The 21,225-nt window shown below is 38.5% G+C and overlaps 1 protein-coding gene across 3 annotated transcripts in view; it reads right to left on the bottom strand.

Moving 5' to 3' along the window:
* CUL2 (cullin 2) overlaps nucleotides 1-20,895 on the bottom strand; it is a 52,342-nt gene extending 31,447 nt beyond the window's left edge. For 2 of the 3 annotated variants that reach the window (XM_062621551.1, XM_062621553.1), the window contains exons 1-5: nucleotides 20,535-20,674; nucleotides 17,179-17,317; nucleotides 11,183-11,285; nucleotides 9,219-9,313; nucleotides 2,540-2,645 (exon numbers count right to left, since the gene is read on the bottom strand). In XM_062621551.1, coding sequence (XP_062477535.1) covers nucleotides 2,540-2,645; nucleotides 9,219-9,313; nucleotides 11,183-11,285; nucleotides 17,179-17,297 — 423 coding nt within the window. In that variant the 5' untranslated portion in view covers nucleotides 17,298-17,317; nucleotides 20,535-20,674. Of the gene's footprint in view, nucleotides 1-2,539; nucleotides 2,646-9,218; nucleotides 9,314-11,182; nucleotides 11,286-17,178; nucleotides 17,318-20,534; nucleotides 20,675-20,757 lie in introns of those variants that run through there. The other variant, XM_062621552.1, reaches the window with a different exon arrangement.
* Nucleotides 20,896-21,225: the final 330 nt, after the last annotated feature.

The following is a 21,225-nucleotide window of genomic DNA, read 5'->3' as shown; positions in this document are numbered from 1 at the left end:
AAAGGGGACTGCCTCAGGTAACTCTATTCTGCAATGTAGTCTCTGAAATGCAGTCTCTAGCATCATGGTCCCTCTCATAAGTGAGAGGGACTCCCTCTCATAAGTGAGAGGGACCAATCTGAAACAGCTTCAAGCTGCCAACTGGAATTTTCTTGTCAAACTACAGACAGGTCAATACAGCAACTTGATGTACTAGTTCAAGAGAGTTTTTCTCCTGGAAGACAGGGACTGATCTTGCTTGTCAACCTAGATTGACAATACAGAACATGGCAGTTTCTTCCATTTTCCAGAATCTGGTTTGGGAAGTTGGAGAGGGTAGTGGTGTGGGAACAGAAGGCAGATCTTAACTAGCTTCTAGCTCAGGGCTCTCAGAATCATTGAAAACTCAGGAGTCCAAAAACAGTGATAGGAGCCCAACTCAGAAAAGCAGTATCCTTCACCATGCATTCATTAACAGAGACAGAAAAAAAATTTCAATCTCTTGCAGGCACTGCCACACTACTTTCATCAACTGATCTCATCCTGTATTTTTCCTAGTACAACAATTACTGAGTGTCTGGAATGCTTATCAGGATGATAAACCGTTTGAAGCCATGCCCATACACATCACATACACAACTCAGGTGTCTTATACGCACCTACCATTACATACCTGAGAAGAACTAAGCAAGCATGTACTTGTGTAAGATTACTGAAAACCTCACAAAGTTTTATTAACACACAGGAGTGATGCTGGGACAGAAACTTCAGTACATAGAGAGTACAGTTCTGCTTCTACAAACACTGGGCATTATTTCTTGCTGAAATAACTTCATGCTGAGACTGAAGAGAATTACATATAAAAGAAACATGTTTGCTCTTGGGTAGATAAAGGACAAATCATCTCAGTCATCTAAAGAGGAATAAATGATAATTCCTTCCATTATTTCAACTGTTGATCTCTTTATAAAGACTTTTATCAAAGCCACTAGTGCAATCCAAAGAATAAAACATAGAAACCTATACAGAGACCATAATGAAGGAGAAAATGCCTTCAAAAAAAGACTTGATAAACTTGGTGAATGCCTTGCAGGTTAAGAAATGTGAACTAGTTTATTTCTGGGGCAATGAATTCACCAAAACCAGTGCTGCAATTCAATGCATTAACCTACTTGAGTGTAGGGCTCAAGCCTCCATTCCTTTTCTGGGCAAAGGAGTAACTGCCATAAACCTAATCCTACACTAGTAACGAAGACAGATTATCTTTACTGCCTCAAGATCCAAAATTCACCTCCCACTACCACCAATTACAAAGACAGTATTTGTTAAAGGGCAAGGGAGTCTTAGGGAGTGAGATAATGAAAAACTCATTAGTAGAATTTCAGACATCATCATCTGAACATCTTCATCAAAAACCAAAGGCTGCCAGCTATAGGTTGAGAATCTTGATCCTCCCTATAACCTGCCCAAGTGATGAGCTAGGGACGTACCATCCTAGGAATGACTGCTGAAAAGCCTGAAGAAAAGTGTGAGTTGTTATCCTTCCTTAAGATTCCATCAACATAAGGAAAACAAAATACTTGAAAAAAGGTGAATTATTTTGTTCTTCATTGGTAAACATATCATAGGGCAGAAAACTATGGACAAAGGCAGCCACTACCATCCTTCAGGTGATACCTCAGAATGGCATAGAATATGGAAACAGGAAGAATTCATTAATACAACAGCATCACACAACACCAAGCACAAGCCTAGACCTATTCCCAGCCCCCAAAGCAGCTGAACTAACAGATTCACACAGAGCTAAAGACTACCTTTGACAACTGTGGGAACAGACTTGGCTAAAACTCAGTCTGAGGAAATAAGGAATAACATTTATGCCATTTTGAGATATCACAAACAGTGCAGCAATATGTACTTCCAAGCTCTGATAAGCCTTTACAGACACCACTGATTAGCAAGCTTTGGAGAGAGCACAGGTAGCTGAGAGAATTTTCAGTCCTGAACTGCCTTGACTTAAAGTACATCGTGTGTTTCCGGTGGTTTTCTTCAGTCCAGCCCCAGCCTGTCAGCCTTTTTAAGTCTGGTTTTTCTTTCAAAATCTCTACCCAAGTTGCTAGAACAGAAGTACAAAACAGCTTGCCCTAGAAAATAAGAGGTACAGAAGACTAACCTCAGAAAAAGCTGTTACATTTTGTGACATCAAGAAATAGAAGCCTAAAAGTAGTACTTCAAGGGTTTCCAAAAACAAAAGCTGTGCTTTTTCAATTATTTTCTAGATAGTAGCATCACTTAATGAAACAAATTTTTTCTGCAAAGTGGTATCTATTATCATATTTTAAACTGAAGCTCTCCAGTAGTTTTCATATTTGCCCCATCACTATATTTTTCTACATCAAAACTGTAACCTCATTTTACAACGGGTTCAGTGCTTATACCTTCTACTGTATTAACTATTCAGATTCTGTGACCCAGAAAAATCAAATTTAAAAGGACACAGCCAGACAGATAGCACTTCTGAATACAGCTTATATCCACTCCCACTTTCAGAGATACTTACCTCTCCTATTTCCATCAATGGTTCATTCATATCCACCCCTCCATAACCATACTGAAGATCGGCTTCAGTCAATTTGTTCTTCTTAATAAACTGTGTGTTGAGGTACCTATAGAAATAAAGATATTCTAATCAAAACAGGTAAAAATTAAGCTTGTGGGGTTTTATTTTTTTTAATAAATTTGGAATCATGGAATTTGTTCCACATCACAAAAGATAACCTCTTGTAACCAATGCCACTGCTATATGTAGGAAATTCTTAAAACACAAATTGCTTCCATTTCAAAGACCTTACATCATATTAAAACAACAGTTTTAGTAATCGAGATACCCAACAGCAGCATGAGAGATCACTGTCACCACCTTCTTGGTGTGCATTATATTTATGTAAGAATTCAACTTTTCAACATACACTATCATATTATTCATACACATATATGCAAAGTAACTGCTAAATTCTGGACAGTTGACTAGTACTAGAGTAATAGTAATTTGTTTAGTTTTAATGATAGAAAAACATTCCTGAACATCAACTATTTTTAGGTAAACATGTATTTACTTCTACCTGTAATGTTTCTTATTTTTCATTTCTCTCACGCTAAGACACAAAAATAGTGTAAATTTTTACAGAGCCAATATTTGTCAGTTAGGATCCCTTACTCAGGTCATGATAACTAGCAAAAGCTGTATTGCAAACTTTAAAGAGAAGAATTTGGAGAAATTATTTTAACTAACAGCTATAAAAAAATGTTATAAATGCTTTTCTTTAATTTAGTATTTACTATTGTATGTATAGTTTTTATAAAGAACAGAACATGATTTCTGCGCAAGACCTGATAAAACATCCCTCTTAATTCTCAGTATTCCCTTAAAGGAAATAAAATGATTCAGTTTAAAAATGAACAGAGTCCAACTAAGGAAGACCTGTGTAGTGGTGACAAGCTGGAATACTAGCCTAGCCTTGTAGATGCAAGTCTGCGTAGAAGATTATAGGCCTACCATTTCATATACAACTTGCGCGGACATCCAAATAGCTGGAAAAGAGCCTTAGGCATGCTCCTTAATGATACTCATCACCCCCCACCCCACCAGCGAGCAAAGGCAGCAGCCACCATTCTGCTTTTCCCTGTTAAGCTTATTGAAAAGCCTTATGCTCTCCACATTCACACCCTCTTCCATCAGTACATGTCTTCTCAGCAAATCCAGATCAGGCAACTGATTCATCTTAAAAACTAACATAGCCAGAAGTGAATAAGCAAATTTAACCTAGATAAGGTAGCCCAAGCAAAAAGGGGATGGCAAGAAACAGGCAGGCAGAAACACTCCTGGCAAGAGCCTCACCACACTGTGCCTCAAAACCAAATTTGCCTACATTTCCTCTCTCCTTCCCCTACTTTTACCATCAACTTCCAGAATCAAACACAAGCAAATAACTGCAAAACATATGCAAACAGTATAATCTGAAATCAAGTACTCCAATGAAGTCATTAACCATTTTTCATCTTGAATAACTACATCAAATACTTCATCTGTATTTCTTACTTTTAGAAGACAATCCATAATGTTCATCTGTAACTTACTGTGAAGACAAGAGTTGATCCCGGATTGATAATATCAGAAATTGCCCACTGACTCTTGCTACTATTCAGGCAAAAATTTGAAATGCCTGATCATACAGCTCAGGCCCAGTTACTTGAGAGTGCACCTATGTGGGCTTATGCTTTATTATCTGATGAGGAAAATGGCAACAAGATGAGAAAACTGAGGCTTGCATCCTTTCATGGTATTAGCAAAGCAATACACCTTTCAGTACCCACACCTCAAAACACATCCACCAAGCTTCCACTCCAGAAAAAAAAGTTTAAAAGTTTGGAATGTAGAAGACTGTCACAAGACTCATTCAAAACAAATACCTACTTTACAGCAGAATACTGAAAGATGGTGTTCCATCTAAACTAGCAGTATCAGGAAAATGTCTGGTACATGAATATTTTTGTGGGCCATTTATTTCAAGGATAAGGGACTCGGTAATACAGGAAATTAAAATAAATTAGGTATTTAGCAAAGAAAAAAAAACCTGCAAAAAAATTATTAAGAATTAGAAGGGTAGCTAATTATTTGGGACAGGTTGCTTGGTAACTTTCAAGTATTTGGTACTTTCAGATCAACCAAGAACAAAACTGTAACCACAGGTTACTGCTCTAGACACAGTGACCACACTCCCAAAGCAATGTTACACATCTCAATAGCCCACTGTGTCCTTGAGGGGTCAGATTTCAAAAGCCTTGTCAGATGGACTAGGCTTTATTTCTTGTAATGTTTTATTTGTTTTCAGTAGTTTGAATTACACACTCCTGGATAAGAAACCAATATTAGCGTTGGCAAAATAGACATTGTGAAATTTGGCCTGAATCTAATAAACCTAAGAGAGTACCTATCTCAAGTCAGCTCCTGGTTATTTTCTTATGTGCACCATGATAAAGCCAAAAGAATCCACCTCCTTTAAGTCTTTGTGCACCCATGATATGACACCACAAAACAACACGCATTTATCTGTATGTCTAGAAGTACCATACTTCTTTAATCAAAAAGGATCAACACCCTGTATTCAGTTTTTTTCCTCCTCTGAAAGCTCTCCAAAGATAAACTTCTGTATAGCCACCCTTTCTGGTGTCCATGTCTGTCCATAGTCAGACTGCTATACTGGTCCCCAAATTGGCATGTGGGTCTAGCAGAACAGTATACAGGAATAAACCTAAACTGAAATGCTAAGGAAATTGCTTTCGGAAAATTGCACCGAGAGAATGCTGCTAATGATTTTGGCACTCCACTGCAAGTGGTCATGGACAAAGAAATGGATAAACCTTATGTGGCAATATCATCCACTCTACTGATGTACAGGAGGCAATTCTTTAAAAGTAACTAATTAGCTAAGACTATTACAGTTTGTTTTCAGAAGCGTTCAGTTTGGTTTTTAAGATTTTCTTCAACCTAGCACTTGCACAATTAAACTGCTTTGCAAGCTACAGAAAGCATATGCAACCGCATAAAGAGATAAATAGGTACATTACAGTGCAGAGCATGAGACATACATAAGATGAAGATAAATTCAGAGGAGCACAGAGAAAAGACAAGACGTAATGGACACAAGCTGCAGCACGACAAAGTCCAAACAGACACACAGGGAAATTCTTAGAATGAGTAATCAAGCACTAAAACAGGCTACTCACAAAGGCAGCAAAATTTCTGTCCTTGGAGGAGTTCAGAATTTGACTCAACAAAAACCTAAGCAACCTGGTTCAACTTTTGAAGCTAGCCCTACTCTGAGCACAAGGTTCAAACGGATGCCCTTCAGAGGTTTAGTCACACCTACTTTTTTTTTTTTGCTAATGTTTCAATGAAAACATGCACTGGCGACTTCACAAGAGCTATATTAAAAGCACCAGAACCACGGTGCTTTATGCAAGCAGAATGCTTTGATGTGTCTAGTAGCATGCACATACAATAATCCAGTATCTGTTCTGATTCACTCTTAAAACAGATTACTCACTGGTTTACAGATCAGTAAAACAGGGTTAAAGTAATTTACCACAATTTGAAGATTGGCTAATAAATGAAAGCCATTTCATTACAAAGCACTGCAGACACTAAAATCTTATTAACCAAACAGCTGTATCAAAATGATGAGACCAATAATAAATATCTGATATGGAAATAAATCTCCCACAGCTACCAAACGCTCTAGGCAAAAATGAAGACAGTTCTGCCAACGGAAGAAGTTTCAGTAGAAAAATATCATTAATATTGGGACTCAAATGTTGATGTCACTTCTTGTTTAAATCTTCCCCACATTTATTGTTACATAATTAGTAAACAAGATTAAGACCTGCAGCTTCTTAACACTTAGAAGAAAGGGGACTGGAGAAGAGGCCTGGAGCTATTAGCAGTTTGAATTATGTTACAGTTTACTGTTGATACTATTTGAATCAGAATACAATTTACTCCTATCATGACAAAACTGGCTGAAGTTTAATCCTGAAAGAGAAGGAAGATGTCTCATGTAAAAAGCACAAAAATACATGGAACTAAAATTCGCCAACCGGACTAAAAATTACTATACATTAATATGTTAGTATTATTACAAGTGCTTGGAGAAAAGAAAAAAAAACAACACAAAATGGAACAAAGCAAAATTGTACTACGTGTGCTTACTTTTCAGGATTTTATTATGAGAAGATTTTAAAATTTCAACTGTTAGAGAAGTACAATAAAACTCTCCAGGTTACTTGAAATAGAGGTAAACAAACCAGATGTTTTACAAGTACAATTACCCAGTAAAACAGTTACAGCACCAAGACACTGATAAGCTCCCACGTCCTGCATTGTTTTTATCTATCATGTTTACCATCAGAACTTACAAAAACAACTGAAGAAGTTCATTTAATATGGAGTGTTCCTTATTCCACCAGTTTTATCACCTTGGTTTAGTCATGCACGTATAGGATTTTAGTTTTCAAAATGAATCCGAATTTTTTTCCTAGTAAAATGCAATCAGAGGGGTAGGTAAAAAGACCCCAAACCAAAATCAACACCAAAGAAAGAAAACATTAACTCTATTGCCAGTCATATGATTGGTCTTGAATTTTATAAATTTTGCTCAAAAGGAAAGTGTGTCACATTTTAGTAGCATTGCAAATATTACCTGTAAGGGTAGAAGCACAGATGCGAGTCTATTGAAATTTTAAAGGAATCTATTTAAAAAACAACACTAAGATTACCAGCTGTAAAGACTAATCAGTTTTCATTGTTGGAAGAATTATACAAATTAGATCCTGGGATGCAACAGAGTCCACTAATTTATGGTACTTTCTTGAGAGCAGGTGTGCAAGTAAGAAAAGAACTACAACTGCTTTATAAAAAACAGCCTTCAGAAGTACTTTCACCCAAAACATTCTCTCAGAAAACAATAAAATTGACGTAACACTTAATGAAGTGTGTCCAGTGCATTATGACCCTACGAATCAAGCACTGGATTATTTCTTACTTTCATGTGAGAGGGTCTTTTCCCATTACAATGTAAATTTTATTACAGAAAAATCATACTTTCACAAAGTCATGACCTTTGGAGACTTTTAAAAGATGGTATATGACAAAATTCAGAATTTCAACACAAAGAAAAAACATAGTATTGAAGTAAAATTATTTCCAACAGAACACCTAACAAGTACATTTTCTGGACCAAAACACAATATGCATAGCAGGAATAAGAGTTAGAATGGGCAGAGCTGGCATGAAATAACTTCAGAGTTTAAGAGCTTGGCTTCATGTGTATATGAATGCCACTCTTTTGAGCTTATATCTACATACAGGTTAGTTCATGTGCATAATAACTGTCTGGGGGAAAAAAATGCCCTAGTTTGCTTAAAAATAAAACAAAAAGTCAAGGTCACTCTGCTGGAGAAATATTTTAATTTGCTGGTTTATGACCAGAAGCACTCAAGCACTCAGAAAAACTGTTGCAGAAAGCAGAATCAGCAAGACTTATACACATTAAATAGGATTCTTCTTTTCCCCCTGTATCAGCTTCCGAGTTCAGTCAGTGACACACTATGGAACTAAAGTCTGCAAGGCCAGGATGGATTCCATAACATTTGTTCCCAGTCTGATAGTGATAATTTAATACGATTCTACAAGACCACACATACATATCCCTAACATAATAGTAAAGGTCTTCAAATCCTTTGTAAATCCTCACATCATGCCATCAAATAAGTACCATATTAACAGTGCCTTGTAAGTTATATTTACCTACTCGGTATCACATGCATAATGGGCACTAGAATGTTCCACTTACAGCCAGAGTGGAATTAAAATTCAAATCCTAGCAAATCTGAAGCCATCTCAATACACTTATAATTCTAGCAGCTCCTGAATATGTAAGTTTCATCTGCTTAAGCTATTACTAGTGGCAACAAAACATATTTGTGATGAAGGAAACAGCAGAAGTACAAAAATAACACAGTTTAGTTATATTTTAATTTATAGACTTGGTTCTAATTGTCTAAAAAACAAACAAAAAAACCAAACCAAACAATGTGTAAAACTGATTGCCTGTAAAAGTCTATTAGTTTATGAAGTTCTCAGAAAAGAAATAAGGAGTAATTTTTACACCCTCTGCAATCCCTGTGGTCCAAACATTCACCTGAAAAGAAAGGACCCAAAGAGCACATAACCTTGTCTGAAAGGCTCTTCTAGGAGGGAAATCTGTGGTTTTGCCAAGGTACATGGCTAAGATTTGAAACAAACCATGCTGGTTCAACTGGACACTTCAGTGCAATGCCATCCTTGTAGAACACCTAGGATTATGAGCTACTTCACTGCAGGCTGATTAGCACCAACATATTTGGCACTACAACAGAGTGCCAACAACAGAGGCAGAATATACTCGTAATGGAAGAACAGTAAGAATCATCTTACATAATTACTTCAGTGGCAAGGTGCAGTGCACAGAAAAACCTGTTGAGGCATTATTCCTCTTTTTCTTGTGTTCCATCACCATAACTACATTCTCTCCAAAACTGACTCTGGGCACATTCAGCTACTGCTCTCTAATCAACATTCTTCAACTTGAACTGCAGATCGTGTAGTAATTTGAAAAGCTTAACTCATTTGAAAAGCTTACCTGTATAAACAGTCCATATAGTCTGCCCCTTTGCTATACTCCTCCCAGTATCTGTGATACATAACCAGTACTTGTTCTTCAGCTTCCAGAACTCTCTGTGAAGGAAGGCACACACCCCTCACTAAAATCAGTATGAAAATAGCATACATACATAGACAGTTGTAATAGGATTATCATTTTAGAACAACAAACACATATTCAAAATTAAAACCACACCTGAGCTTTAAGCAGCCTAAAAATAACATTGTGGCAATGACCAGGAAACAACAAGTCTTCATACTACAAATTTTGTAGTATGAAGCACCACGTGCAGAAGTTTTGGGAAGCCAGCCACAACAGCTTTATTTTACATTTAAAAAGAACAAACACGATAATGTACTGTTTTCTATTTATCTTTGCAGAAGTACCTGCTTGAATAAGCATGGTTCATACTCTCATGCTGGTGGGATAATTCAAATAGCTATTCCCCCACTGACACAGATCAATTTAAATTCATGCAGCCACCTGTACTCTGGAGGAGTTGCCTAACTGTAACCACTTAAAGTCAGCCTTACTGGTTAGACAAGCCCTTATACTTACCAAGAATCCTGGAATAAAATAAGTTTAACAAAGCAGATATGTACAAACTTATCTTAAGTTCTGTAAATCTAGGCCCAAATCCTTTGGAATTTAAGCAAATCATCATCTAAAAAGTTGCTGATGTTCTCAAATTATACTCACGCTTCAAGGAAGTAAGTTTGACAACTTAAGAACTATTTGTGAAGGAGGATGAGATCCTAGGAATTCAACTAGAATTCTCTCTAGAGTTTGCTCAGGCTCAAGCAGCAAAGAATCTTATGCAAAAAATAATGTAAAAGAGGAAATCTAGCAGACAACACAGTCAGGAGTGCTTTCCTCCGCAGTGAGGATTTTGGAAAGGTTTTCAAAATCACTTCAAAGACAAATGGTAGACAGTCAATTAAAAAAAAAAAAAAAAGAAGAAGAATGTATGGATGTATGCTTTCTGCTACTTCCCCCAGTTTCTACTGTGCTGACATCTGCCTAATCATCATAAGTGAGCTCGTTTCAGCTCACTAAATAAATGAGGAAGAAGATTTTTTGGCCAACCTGTCATTTTAGCGTATTGATTTAGTCTACCAAAGTGTCAGAAGTATCCTTTTTGCAACCAGTGGAACTAAACATTAAAATACCCAGTCTATCTTGTCAAATACACAGATAACTAAGCTCAAAACATAGCATAAAGACATTAAGCAGTACTATCCACAGTCTGCAATTCTTCATTCCCTATAGAGACACCAGAGACAGGTGGACATCTTTATATCTACTTCTCTTTTTACTGAAATACAAGGTGACACTGTTCATCCATCTTATATACTCCAGATAATGAATCATAATTCTGTTGAAATTGGCTGGTTTAGCTGATGAGACAGAAGTTAATTCACAGCTACACAGGTATACAAGTATTGTTATTTGTCATAATACCGTAATTTGACATCACATCCTTCCCTCGCAAGCATTTTTGTCATTTTATTTCCCACATATTTCAAAAGTTTTCTTTGGTAGACTACATACAACTGGTATCTACTACAGAAGATACTTCTACATTGTAACAGACGAACTATAGCACATTTGGAAAATGAGGATATTCCTGTAACTTGATTCGTTATAAGCATTCAAAAGAAAAGAAAGAACTCTTCAAGCCAATTAATATTTTGCATAAACCATAATTATTGGCTTAAAAAGAAAGTTCTTTCATGTAGCATATAGACATTGTCTACATTGCGTCGTGTGATGTGTGTTGATATATCAGATACATATATATTCTGTCTCTGGAACTCTGTCATCTGTAATTTAATCTCGTAAAATCTGCATACCTTCATACATACAAAACAAACAAACCCCCTTACTAAAGTCAAAAGAGAACAAACAATACCTACATGTACCTCAGTAAGTGTAGACATTACCTTGTGCAAATGGCGTACATGATTTTCCAAAAAAATTTTAGTCTCAGTATAAAGTCTCTCTCCAAGAGGCTCAGGATAGGCCACACACAAAGCATAAATGTCTCTGGGCTCAGAGTCAAGGTTTGCATCTGCTTGAAGTATGAAAACTGATCAACAAAATTTAAGACATACAGAATCTTTTTTCCCTTCAACACGCTCATTTTAGATTTTTTTGAATTTTTTTAACATTTGAGCACAAAGGATAAAATGGATTGTTTTCTGAAATTAGTGTAAATCCTGATCTTTGAAGAATCTAAGTTCCTAAGTTTTCAGCATCAATAATAACTTTTAAGTAGTGGAAGGCAAAGGAATGCTAGAGCTAGAATCCTGGAACTTCTGTCAGCCCCACGTTGACATGGCTTCTACAACTTATTTGCCATCTATGAATAAGATTATCTCAAAGTGAGAAAAACAGTTTTCATCCAAAAATTCTTCCTCTGAATATGCAGCCAGCTTGAAACTGAGACTCTTCGGATAATGGAAAGAAGCACTCATTAGGTCAAGAGTGTGATTAGTCAACTATGGAGCAAAACAAACCTGAAGTGAAATTGACTTCAGGTTTTCCTCCCCCAAGTCTAAAACATTTTATTGTTCCTGCATTTTCCCCCCTGCTCCACAGGTAAAACAATTTTGTAGGACACTGGAAATTAAGTCATCACAATGCTAGTGTGGATGTAAAACCTTTGTTTTATTTTTAACCATTATTACCATTTCAGTAATCCTGTTTAGATCACAGCCATGAAAAACAGTTGTACTTCCTCACTTAATTAGGTAGCAGCTTTAGCCTTTAAGGTAGTTTTGTACTATCTTGCAGAGCTACACCTTTGGTTTGTAAGGCTTATATCAAGTTTTAAAAAAGTTACTTGATACTTTGCCAGGAAAAGAATTTACAATTAAGAACTTTGCTTTCAGAAAAGTCAAGCAAGGATTAAGTCAAGCTTGAGGTGAACAACTGTGGGAAATAAACTAGTTCTGCAAAAATCAGTTAAAAACTAATTCTGAGCACTTTATAAAACCAGCCATGCTGGAAATAATGATTTAGTATGGTTTACTTTTTAAGGTAAGCTCTTTAATTAAGGGAACACACAAGATCTGCTTTCCTCTAGTCTACCTTTTTTTAAAGCATATAGCTGTGCAAAAGGAGATAGAATACATAAGGACAGTTAAAAAGTCACCTGCTTCATCTACAGAATAGCCTCAAGCTTTCATCAGACAGTTTTCCCAAGAGCATGTTTCATTTTTTATACAGAAGTACTACTCAAAACAGTGAAGACACTGATGCAGGACAACTAAATCAAAAAAAAGCCTTTATATGGCAACTGGAATCTCAGAGAGCCTAAGCACAGTCTAATTTTGAGTACATTTTTTTCATCCGTATAGATCATCTGTACACATGTTCTCCTTGGAATGGCAAGAAGCATTAAATGGAAATCCCAACAAATAAACCAGGCAATAGTCACTCCTTTGTAACAGTGGCTAGCATGACATTATATCAACTTACAAAGTTATGACCAATATAATAGTAAAACAAACTCTTACATTACTAGTGAAGAATTAAAAGTTTTCTTAAACAGATTGTAAAAAACAATTGTTTTTCACACTTTCCCCCCCTCAAATGAATGTTGTCATTCTAAGGAAGGTCTCTAGTTGAACACATCATCGATATAATTCAGACTGCAAGCCTCTTCACTATGCAAATAAGATCTTTCTGAGAAATGAAATTTCAAAATTAGAATTTTTTTTTAATATATATATACTCACGAGCAAAGGGGACATGACTCTTTTTTTCCTTTTTAGATCTACAACTACACAATCTGAATCACCAAAACTATTACAGATCTCTGCTATAAGAGCAACTTACTTCAGAGGTAACAAACAGTCTTCATCACAACGGCACAAGAAAATAATAACGGCAGCTAATCTGATAAAAGCAGCAAACAAACATCTGAGTTTATCTAGTCTTCAATTAGGAGTACAGATGACTTGACTGTTGCAAATTAGTTTTAGTTGCAATAAATCTATTTAAGAATGAAAATAGTCTCTCTACTCCTCCATGAAGATGTGCATCTTCTAAACGTGCCTTTCCTTACTCTAGAGAACAGTCAAGCTTTCTTGCAAATGAAGAAAGCCTAATCTAGTATTCTTCCTTGACATATGACACCCAGTTTCCACACCTGCTGAAATTAAACTAACAGCTTAATCACAGAAGCACTTCCACAGGCACCTGACACATTTTCCTGTATCAAATTATAAAAATCAACACCAGACTACTTGCTAGGTACTAAGTGTCTCTGGATTCTCTACAAAAAAGCAGCTATCATGACTCTCAAAAACACATTACAAAGTAGCTTTGCTACAAAAAGTTCACATTCTTGCTCAATCTGTACTAGTTTGTTAATCTAACAGCATCTTTTGGCCTGGAATCCAAATTTAAGTGCAGTGTTCAAAATGCTGTAAATCTCTTAACAAAAAGTCGTTGAGGGGAGATGAATTTATCCAGTGATGAATTAAACATCACTGGTATTTCAGTCCATAAACTTAAAGCACATTTTTTTCTTTGCTGCTGTCCCTTAATAAGATCAGGAAGAAGCCTTTATTGCTCATTATTTTATCTTTAATGGTGAAAGCCACCTGTCCTTCCAGTTTAGCACACAGTTTTGCAGGGTGATAAAGGTCAAGGGAAGCTGAAGAAAAACTGCTGATTAGGGGCCTTCACTCTGTCTTGAGAACTTCAAAAGCCTTGTGTGATATAAGTGCTTCAGTAGTTGCTACATGAGGGGCATTACCCAGCAGTAAGAAACTTAAGCGATTCCAAACTAAGAACAAAAAACCACCCCAAAACAACAAATTACCATCAATGACAAAATACTGTTTCCAAGCCATAAAAGCTCAGAAATATTGTCCTCAGGGTTAAAACAAAATAAATAATCTAGTTAAGACTCTATATCTACAGAAGACCTACTCAAAACTTTCTGTTAAAAGCCTAAAATAGAGCTTTTGTATAATTTATGTGATTGTTACTCTTCCTCTGTAACAGAATAAAAATTCACAGAGCACTTGAGGACTCATAGTCAGAAAAAATTACAATTATATGAACTTGATTTACTCTTCCTTCTCTTTGGGCTAGCTCTTACGTTAAAGATACATGTTTATAAGTTTCTGTTTCCTCATTGGATCCTTGTAAAATGGAGAGTTAGAGGAGGGAGAACAAACATTCAGAAAAATGGAAAAAGCAGCAGGTGAAATGTTTCATACTTTAAACATAATTTCAGTTTGCAGTATGGCTACCTTCCTCCCTGGGTACTGTTTATCTTATTTATTTGGTTGGTGGAAAACCCAAGACAATAACAGGAAGATCCTGGTGCTCTACCTGTTCAAAAAAGTTCTGCTGCTAAAAGGTAGTTATCAAAGTACAGCTGAACTACTACTCTGAAATCAAGCTTCATTAGCCTCTTAAAGAGCACTCCCTAGCCTAATGAATATTTAGAGGCAATGCCTTGAAAGTTACACAAAGCACTCATAACAACCAAATTATTGTAAATAGTATCTCAAATAGAGAGACATAACTGTCACTTGTTTACCAGACAATGAAACAACTCCAGAAACATTTTTTTCTTTGCAGAGACACTTAAAGGAAATCTGAAGGACAAAGGTGGCTCAAGATGACTCACAGTTTAAATAAAGTGACATATGGTCTTCCAAGTGATCTTTTGCAGATTTTAACTCTTACACAGTTGTGGTTCCCAGCTCACTGCCATTCTAGCATTTCAAGTTTGAGATATAAGCTATATTTAACAATAAAATTACCATCAGAATAACAAAGAAAACACTATTACAGACAAGTTCTGGGGAAGTAGTGAGGCAAAAAATAGTTCTAGAAGTGGTACATACGCAGTACAAGCCTCTCACTCCTAAAATTCTATTAGTTTCCATACACCATATGAGCTCAGCTATCTCAAGCAGCACAAGAGAAAGCAAACGTTTTGTAGAATACATTGCTGCAGACTGAAATAATGATTCTTATCCCTTGTTTCCACACCATTGTTTCAACTAGAGAGACTACAAAGATCACATGGTTCTATAAATTAAATAACCCATATGAATTTCATTAACACAGTTCAAATAATTTATTGCCTTTTTATGCCGCTTATTAAGCAGCAAGAAAAACAGAGTTCATATGACATCTCTTTAAAATCCCTGTAGTGTTAGGAAACTGATTACTTTGATTAAATTGAATCTAACAGAGACTAGAAAGCTAACAAAGAACAAGATAATGTATTTTTTTAAATGTCACATCTTCCTAAAATATATCATTATATTTTTTTATATATTTAAGCTGGTAAAAGCTTTCACACCTGCTCTATAGAGCTGCCAGTTTCACAAAGTTACTGAATACTCAGTGAATAGTTTGTGTTAAAATTTAGATTTGGTTACAGGTAGCAGAAGTACTAAACAATCAACATTCAAGCTGCGAGTTACAAGTCACACAAGCTCCTCAAGCCATTCAGCCACAAATAATAAGCCAAAAGGCTCTTGCCAGCGCTAAATCAGGCACAGACAGTGCCACTTTCCAAGAACATAATTAAGAGATGATGGCAAGTAAGGTCTTATGAAGTACATTCCAAATGATTCTTCCAAGACTGCTTCCCGAGTCTGCTATTGACAAGTACTCCTTTTCTGATGTTCAATTAACTGGAGTAAACCCCAGAAGAGGCTCAACAGCAGACTTGTGTACAAGGCCTCCATGTAAAAATTTCTAAGTGAAACAGTGTGACAAGAGGAATCAATCCAACATCCCATTCAGTTATTGAGATTTAAATCTACTTTATGTGTCCTTCATGAAAGGTTTAGAGCTTTAACCTCTAAAGTTAACCACTTATTAACACATGTTGCACAGTCCAATTGCTCACCTCCCACTGTCCAATGCCCAGCAATCTGGGCCTTCCAGGTAACTCCCCCCAGTTTGCGTATTAAGCACGACTTGCTGTGGTATGGAATACCCCTTTGGCTAGTGTGGGTCAGGTGTCCTGTCTCTGTTTCCTCCTGGCTTCTTGTGCCCCTCCTCACTGGCAGAGCACAAGACTGAAAAAGTCCTTGATCAAGGTAAGCATTACTGAACAACAACTAAAAACATCGGTGTGTTATCAGTGCTGTTCTCAGACTAAAGCCAAACCATGGCCCTGCACGAGCTACTAAGAAGGGTTAATATAACTGTTACAGCTGAACCCAGGACAAATAGTTACACTTCTTTTAAAATAAGTAGTTCACCGAAACTCAAATCTTGCAAAAAATTACAAGTCCATTTTACATGTAAAAGAAAAGCCTTTCACTACAACAACAGAGGTACAGCTCTCACCTGAACGGCAAGAACATATGATCACAGCTAGAAAGAGTAGTAATTTTTAAACACAGCTTAGCTCTCAGGAATAGGAGTAATAGCAGTGGAGGGAAAGGAAGGTTTTTTATAAACCCTTTCTACAGAAATGGCTAATATGGTACAGTACATTTGGAAGTGCAGAGAGAGACATCTTTAAACAGAACCTCACCAACCCCACATCCCCAAATTCAAAGGTGTGCATTCTCTGTCTCACATGCTTCCCCTCCTAAGCATACACTTCAGCATACAAGAAAAAAATCATTATCGGAACTGGGGAAATTCAATCCATGTACTTACATGAACAGCTATAGCAAAAGCTAAGGTTTAGAGCTACTAAAAGTGAGTAAAACTCAGACTGATTTACATTTTACTACCAGCGTGATTTTCACATAGAATACTTCCCAAACATACATCATTTCCCATCTCTTTCAACGTATTCACTGACCCACAAGCTTAGTAACAGATAGAACCTTACAAAGAGCTTCTGATTAAGACCATTGAAATTGATAATAATGCAAGCCTACTCCATGCTAAACATATCACGTAAACAAATTAAGCCAGATCTTCACTTAAAGGATACGAGAAGCGATCATTCCACGTTGCTCTTTCAACATAGTCCAACATAACAACAGCTTTAATTGTTGTTAGAAGTTTGTTCCATGTTTCATCAAAGTCAACTACTCGTGGTTTCAAGGACATTGTGGGGCTTTAGTGTTAACCTGTAGAAGAATTAAACATGTCAAACACCACTATACAATAATTTAGAAAGAAAAAAAAAAACTTTCCTTTGAAATTTTCAATTTAAACTTTGCACACTTTTGCACCACCATGATACAGCAACATGAAGAACACCCACCTCTGCTTCCTCACCATCCAAAATCAAGCTCACAAGCCCTTACTTTAAACAATATGGAATGGAACATTAATGTTGCATGAATAGCCTATAAGGTAACACTGACTAATCTAACAACATTGTGCCTCAAAAGTTCATTACCTTAACAAGCTGCCCATTTAAGAGTGTCATATGAAGAAAACAACTTTCCTGTAGATTTTAGTTTGTTCACTTTTATACAAAGATACTTTCAGCTGTATCCAAGAAAATTTTGCGCAGGAACACACTGAGCATGTTACCAGAGTATGTGAATTTACCACTGTCAGTTTGTAGCCTACGTTTACCTCAAGCTTTCATGAGACATTTTTGGTGTTATACTTAAAAAGCCACAAAACCCAAAAGCTTTGACCAGGATGACGGAAAGAAAACACATCTAAACACAGAGCATTATGCTGAGCTTATTGCACTGCAGTTTACTGCACTTTGCAGCAGGACAAATGGTGAATTCTTTCAAAGAAGAAAGAAAATACAGAATATTTTGAATAAATACATCAATATTTTCAAATAAGAAAGAAAATATGGCTTGAAAATACAGAAACCATACAGTAATTTCATATAAAAGATACTGGAGGAGATGTATTGAAGGAAAAACATTAAATTACTGAACTAAAACTAGAGTGAAAGGTACTTTAAAAAGAGAGTTCCCAAGAGACAACTGTGGAGGCTTCTTCTTTGTTTCTATTTTTCTGTCCTATAAACCTAATCTGGAAGGGACATGGTGTGACATTCCATGCACAACGCAAGTCTAGTTCCTGCTCAGACACATGACATTTTAAGCATAAAATAAAGAACTGAAAGAATACTTATATTTCCATTTTAAATAGATGGGCAAACGACATCTATCTTGTTTTCCCAAGTTTCCAAGGTCAGAAGGGAAAAAACAGACAGCTAGTGACAAACTTGAGGCACAAGAGGTACACCTCTACAAGGGAAAGGATCAAGTGTCATGCTAAAAAGCTATTTAGCAACCAGCTCACTACATTAACCACTACTGGCTTTTAATTTTCTTGGGCAGATTAGTTTTATCAAACTGCAGGATATAGAGCTTCTCAGTAAAATAAAAAATAAAAAAAAAATCCCAAAAAACATCAGGTGTAACTTTTACACTGTGGGCATACTAAATGCCACCTGACCAAGCTCTTCAACTGCTATGAATTCAGGAACCATGGAGGGTTGTTTTCTTCTACCTGCAACTCCACAATTTCTGTTTAAAATGTAATCAGTGTATCACCCAAGGGACACTGATTTCATAAAGAAACTGAGTAGCAACTAACTAGTATCAAGGAAGTGGTATTATCCCAGGTTTTATGAGCAGGAAACTTCTTAAAGAAAAACTGAAGCTCAGAAAGTGGTACATGAACATTTACAGTTCAGTAGGAACATTTGTTATGTTTGCAACATGGTTATTACCACTTTTGGAAATAAAAGAAATCTTCAATCCATGTCAGTATGTCAGCAGCAGCTTACTACACAGAAAATCAGTAAGAACTGACAAATCCATAGATACCTGTCAAAAAGTAAGCTGAAAAACACAAACTGATTTATGTTTCAAAGAAACATGAACCTCAGTAGAAGTAAACAACAGTAGGGCTCACTTCCAGGATGGGAAAAAGCAAGCAGTAGTCTTCCAAAAGCTCTAATATTATTCTTCTTCTGGAAAACACAGAAGTATTTGCAGCTGACCCCAAGAAGAAAATAATCATGGTCCACAAAAACTGTAAGAATCCTAGTAAATTCTTGTGGTAATAAAGTTATACTTCTTTGAGCATTAAGTTATAGGCTGTTCTCTCCAAAACACACCTGGTACCTCCAAGGTAAAAGAGCCATTCCGTCACTGATAAGCAAATCTCAGGGAAGGAAGTAAGGGTGAAGAAAAAAGTCCTCCCCAGCATACTTCACACAGAATCAGTAATACCGTGTTTAGTATCATCAGAACCTGCTAATATGTGAAGTATTATGCACCCATATACTCGCAAAGGTATTCTGGAGTTAAATAAAGACAGAGCAGGTTGCTATTTTGGCATTCTCTTACAGCTTTCACACCAAAATGAACTTAAATGTGTTTTATATATAAATTACCAAACACATTATAATTTTTTCTGCAAGACACCGAGGTTTTGAGGTTGCTGTGCTTCAACATGTGTCGTGCACAAGCTCACCAGCTTACAACATTAAATGTTTTCTACTGATGCAAGCAACTGCCGTGATAAAAATTACAGTAGAGCAGAATATCTACCCCTATTTAGGATTTACACCATTCAGCGGGAGGAAAACCATGCCACTTTGACAAGCCCTAAAGTAACCTGACATTGTTGAAACATATTTACAAGAGACTATCGAGAGGTGTTGCTTCCATCACCTCATCCTTTAAAACATACCACTGTCATACTGAACACATTTGTTCACACAAATAAATGCAGAGCTTTGGCGAGCACCAAAACACTCCCCGAATTTCCAGCCTATTTAGACATCTCGACAAATATTACAAGCCAGTGATGCGCGAACAGTCCAGGGCAGGATCGCCCATACCACACATGTCAACAGCGCTGCCTGCCCCACCCCTTGCCCCCCAGCTCCCAGTCCACCCAGCAGCAGCGGAAGCATCCCACTCCCCACGGCCCCCCGCAAGCCGCGGGCAGGGCACGTGCGCTCCCTCCTTCCCTCCCCACCAAAACAAAAGCGAAACTGGCCGAGGGCGCAACGAGGAGAGACGACCGGCCCCACCGGAGAGGCCGCACCACGCCCTCCCCGCCGGGCCAGGGCACGACCCGGGGCAGGGCCCGGCCCGCGCCCAGCCGCGGAAGGAGGGCGCAGCAGCGGCACCAGCACCGCTGAAGGACGGGTGTTCGGGGCGGATCGGTGGACCCCAGCGGGGACGACCTCGCGGGCCGGCAGGCTGGGGGCCAGTAAACAGGGCCGCCGAGCCTCATGCACACCCGGCCCAGCAGCCCGCAGCGCACGGGGACCATCTCCTCCCCTTGGGCGGGGGTCTCGTTCCCCTTGGTCCGGCGCCGCTCCCGGCCGGGCTGGACACGGAAGGTTACCTGGCGGCAAGGGGCCCGAGTCCGCGACGCCTGCCCCCCCGGCCGGCCTGCCTCGCTCCCTGCCCTGCGGCCGCGGTCCCTGCCCCGTACTGTCCTCACAGCGCTGCCATTACCCAAGCCACTCGCCCCTCGCGCCCCGCCTCTCCGCCGGCACCGCCACTGCCGGGGGCAGGGTGCGGTGCGGCGGAAGCGGGAAAGATGCGGGGCCTCGCCGCTTCCTCACCCGCCGCGCTGCTGCGCTGCGCACCGCCGTCCTCGGGGCCTCCCCGCCGGCGACCCGATGGACGTGGGGCGACAGGCCCCGACGCGCTGTCAGTGTCCGACCCCCGCTCCCCCGCCTGAGGAGAGGGGCTTGGTACAGCCCACACTACGGCAAGCACGGGCGGCCGCAATTCCCAGCAGCGGATCACCCCGCGACCGCATGGCGCATGTCCCCGCGCACGCGTTGCTTCCCTGCTGGTGACGGTTCCCCCTCCGGCACATGCGCACTGCCGTCTTTCTTGGGCGGGGAGCGCAGAAGCTGCTGTGCTGTGTGAAATGGAGTTGCGGTGCCTTGGTGGGCAGTTACTTGCAGGCGTCGGGAGGCTGGGCCTTGTATGGGACACCTCTCCCGGGTGCGGGGTGCCTCTGCCCCCAGGGGGGCTCTCGAGGAGATCCCGGTTCCACAGAAGATGGACGTGTTCTTGTCCTG

The sequence above is a fragment of the Pezoporus occidentalis genome, unplaced genomic scaffold (genome assembly GCF_034315485.1).
Source record: "Pezoporus occidentalis ecotype Australia unplaced genomic scaffold, CSIRO_AGI_Poc_V1 ctg23, whole genome shotgun sequence".
In the NCBI taxonomy this organism is placed as follows: Eukaryota; Metazoa; Chordata; class Aves; order Psittaciformes; family Psittacidae; genus Pezoporus; species Pezoporus occidentalis.
This window is presented reverse-complemented; position numbering and strand designations above follow the sequence as displayed.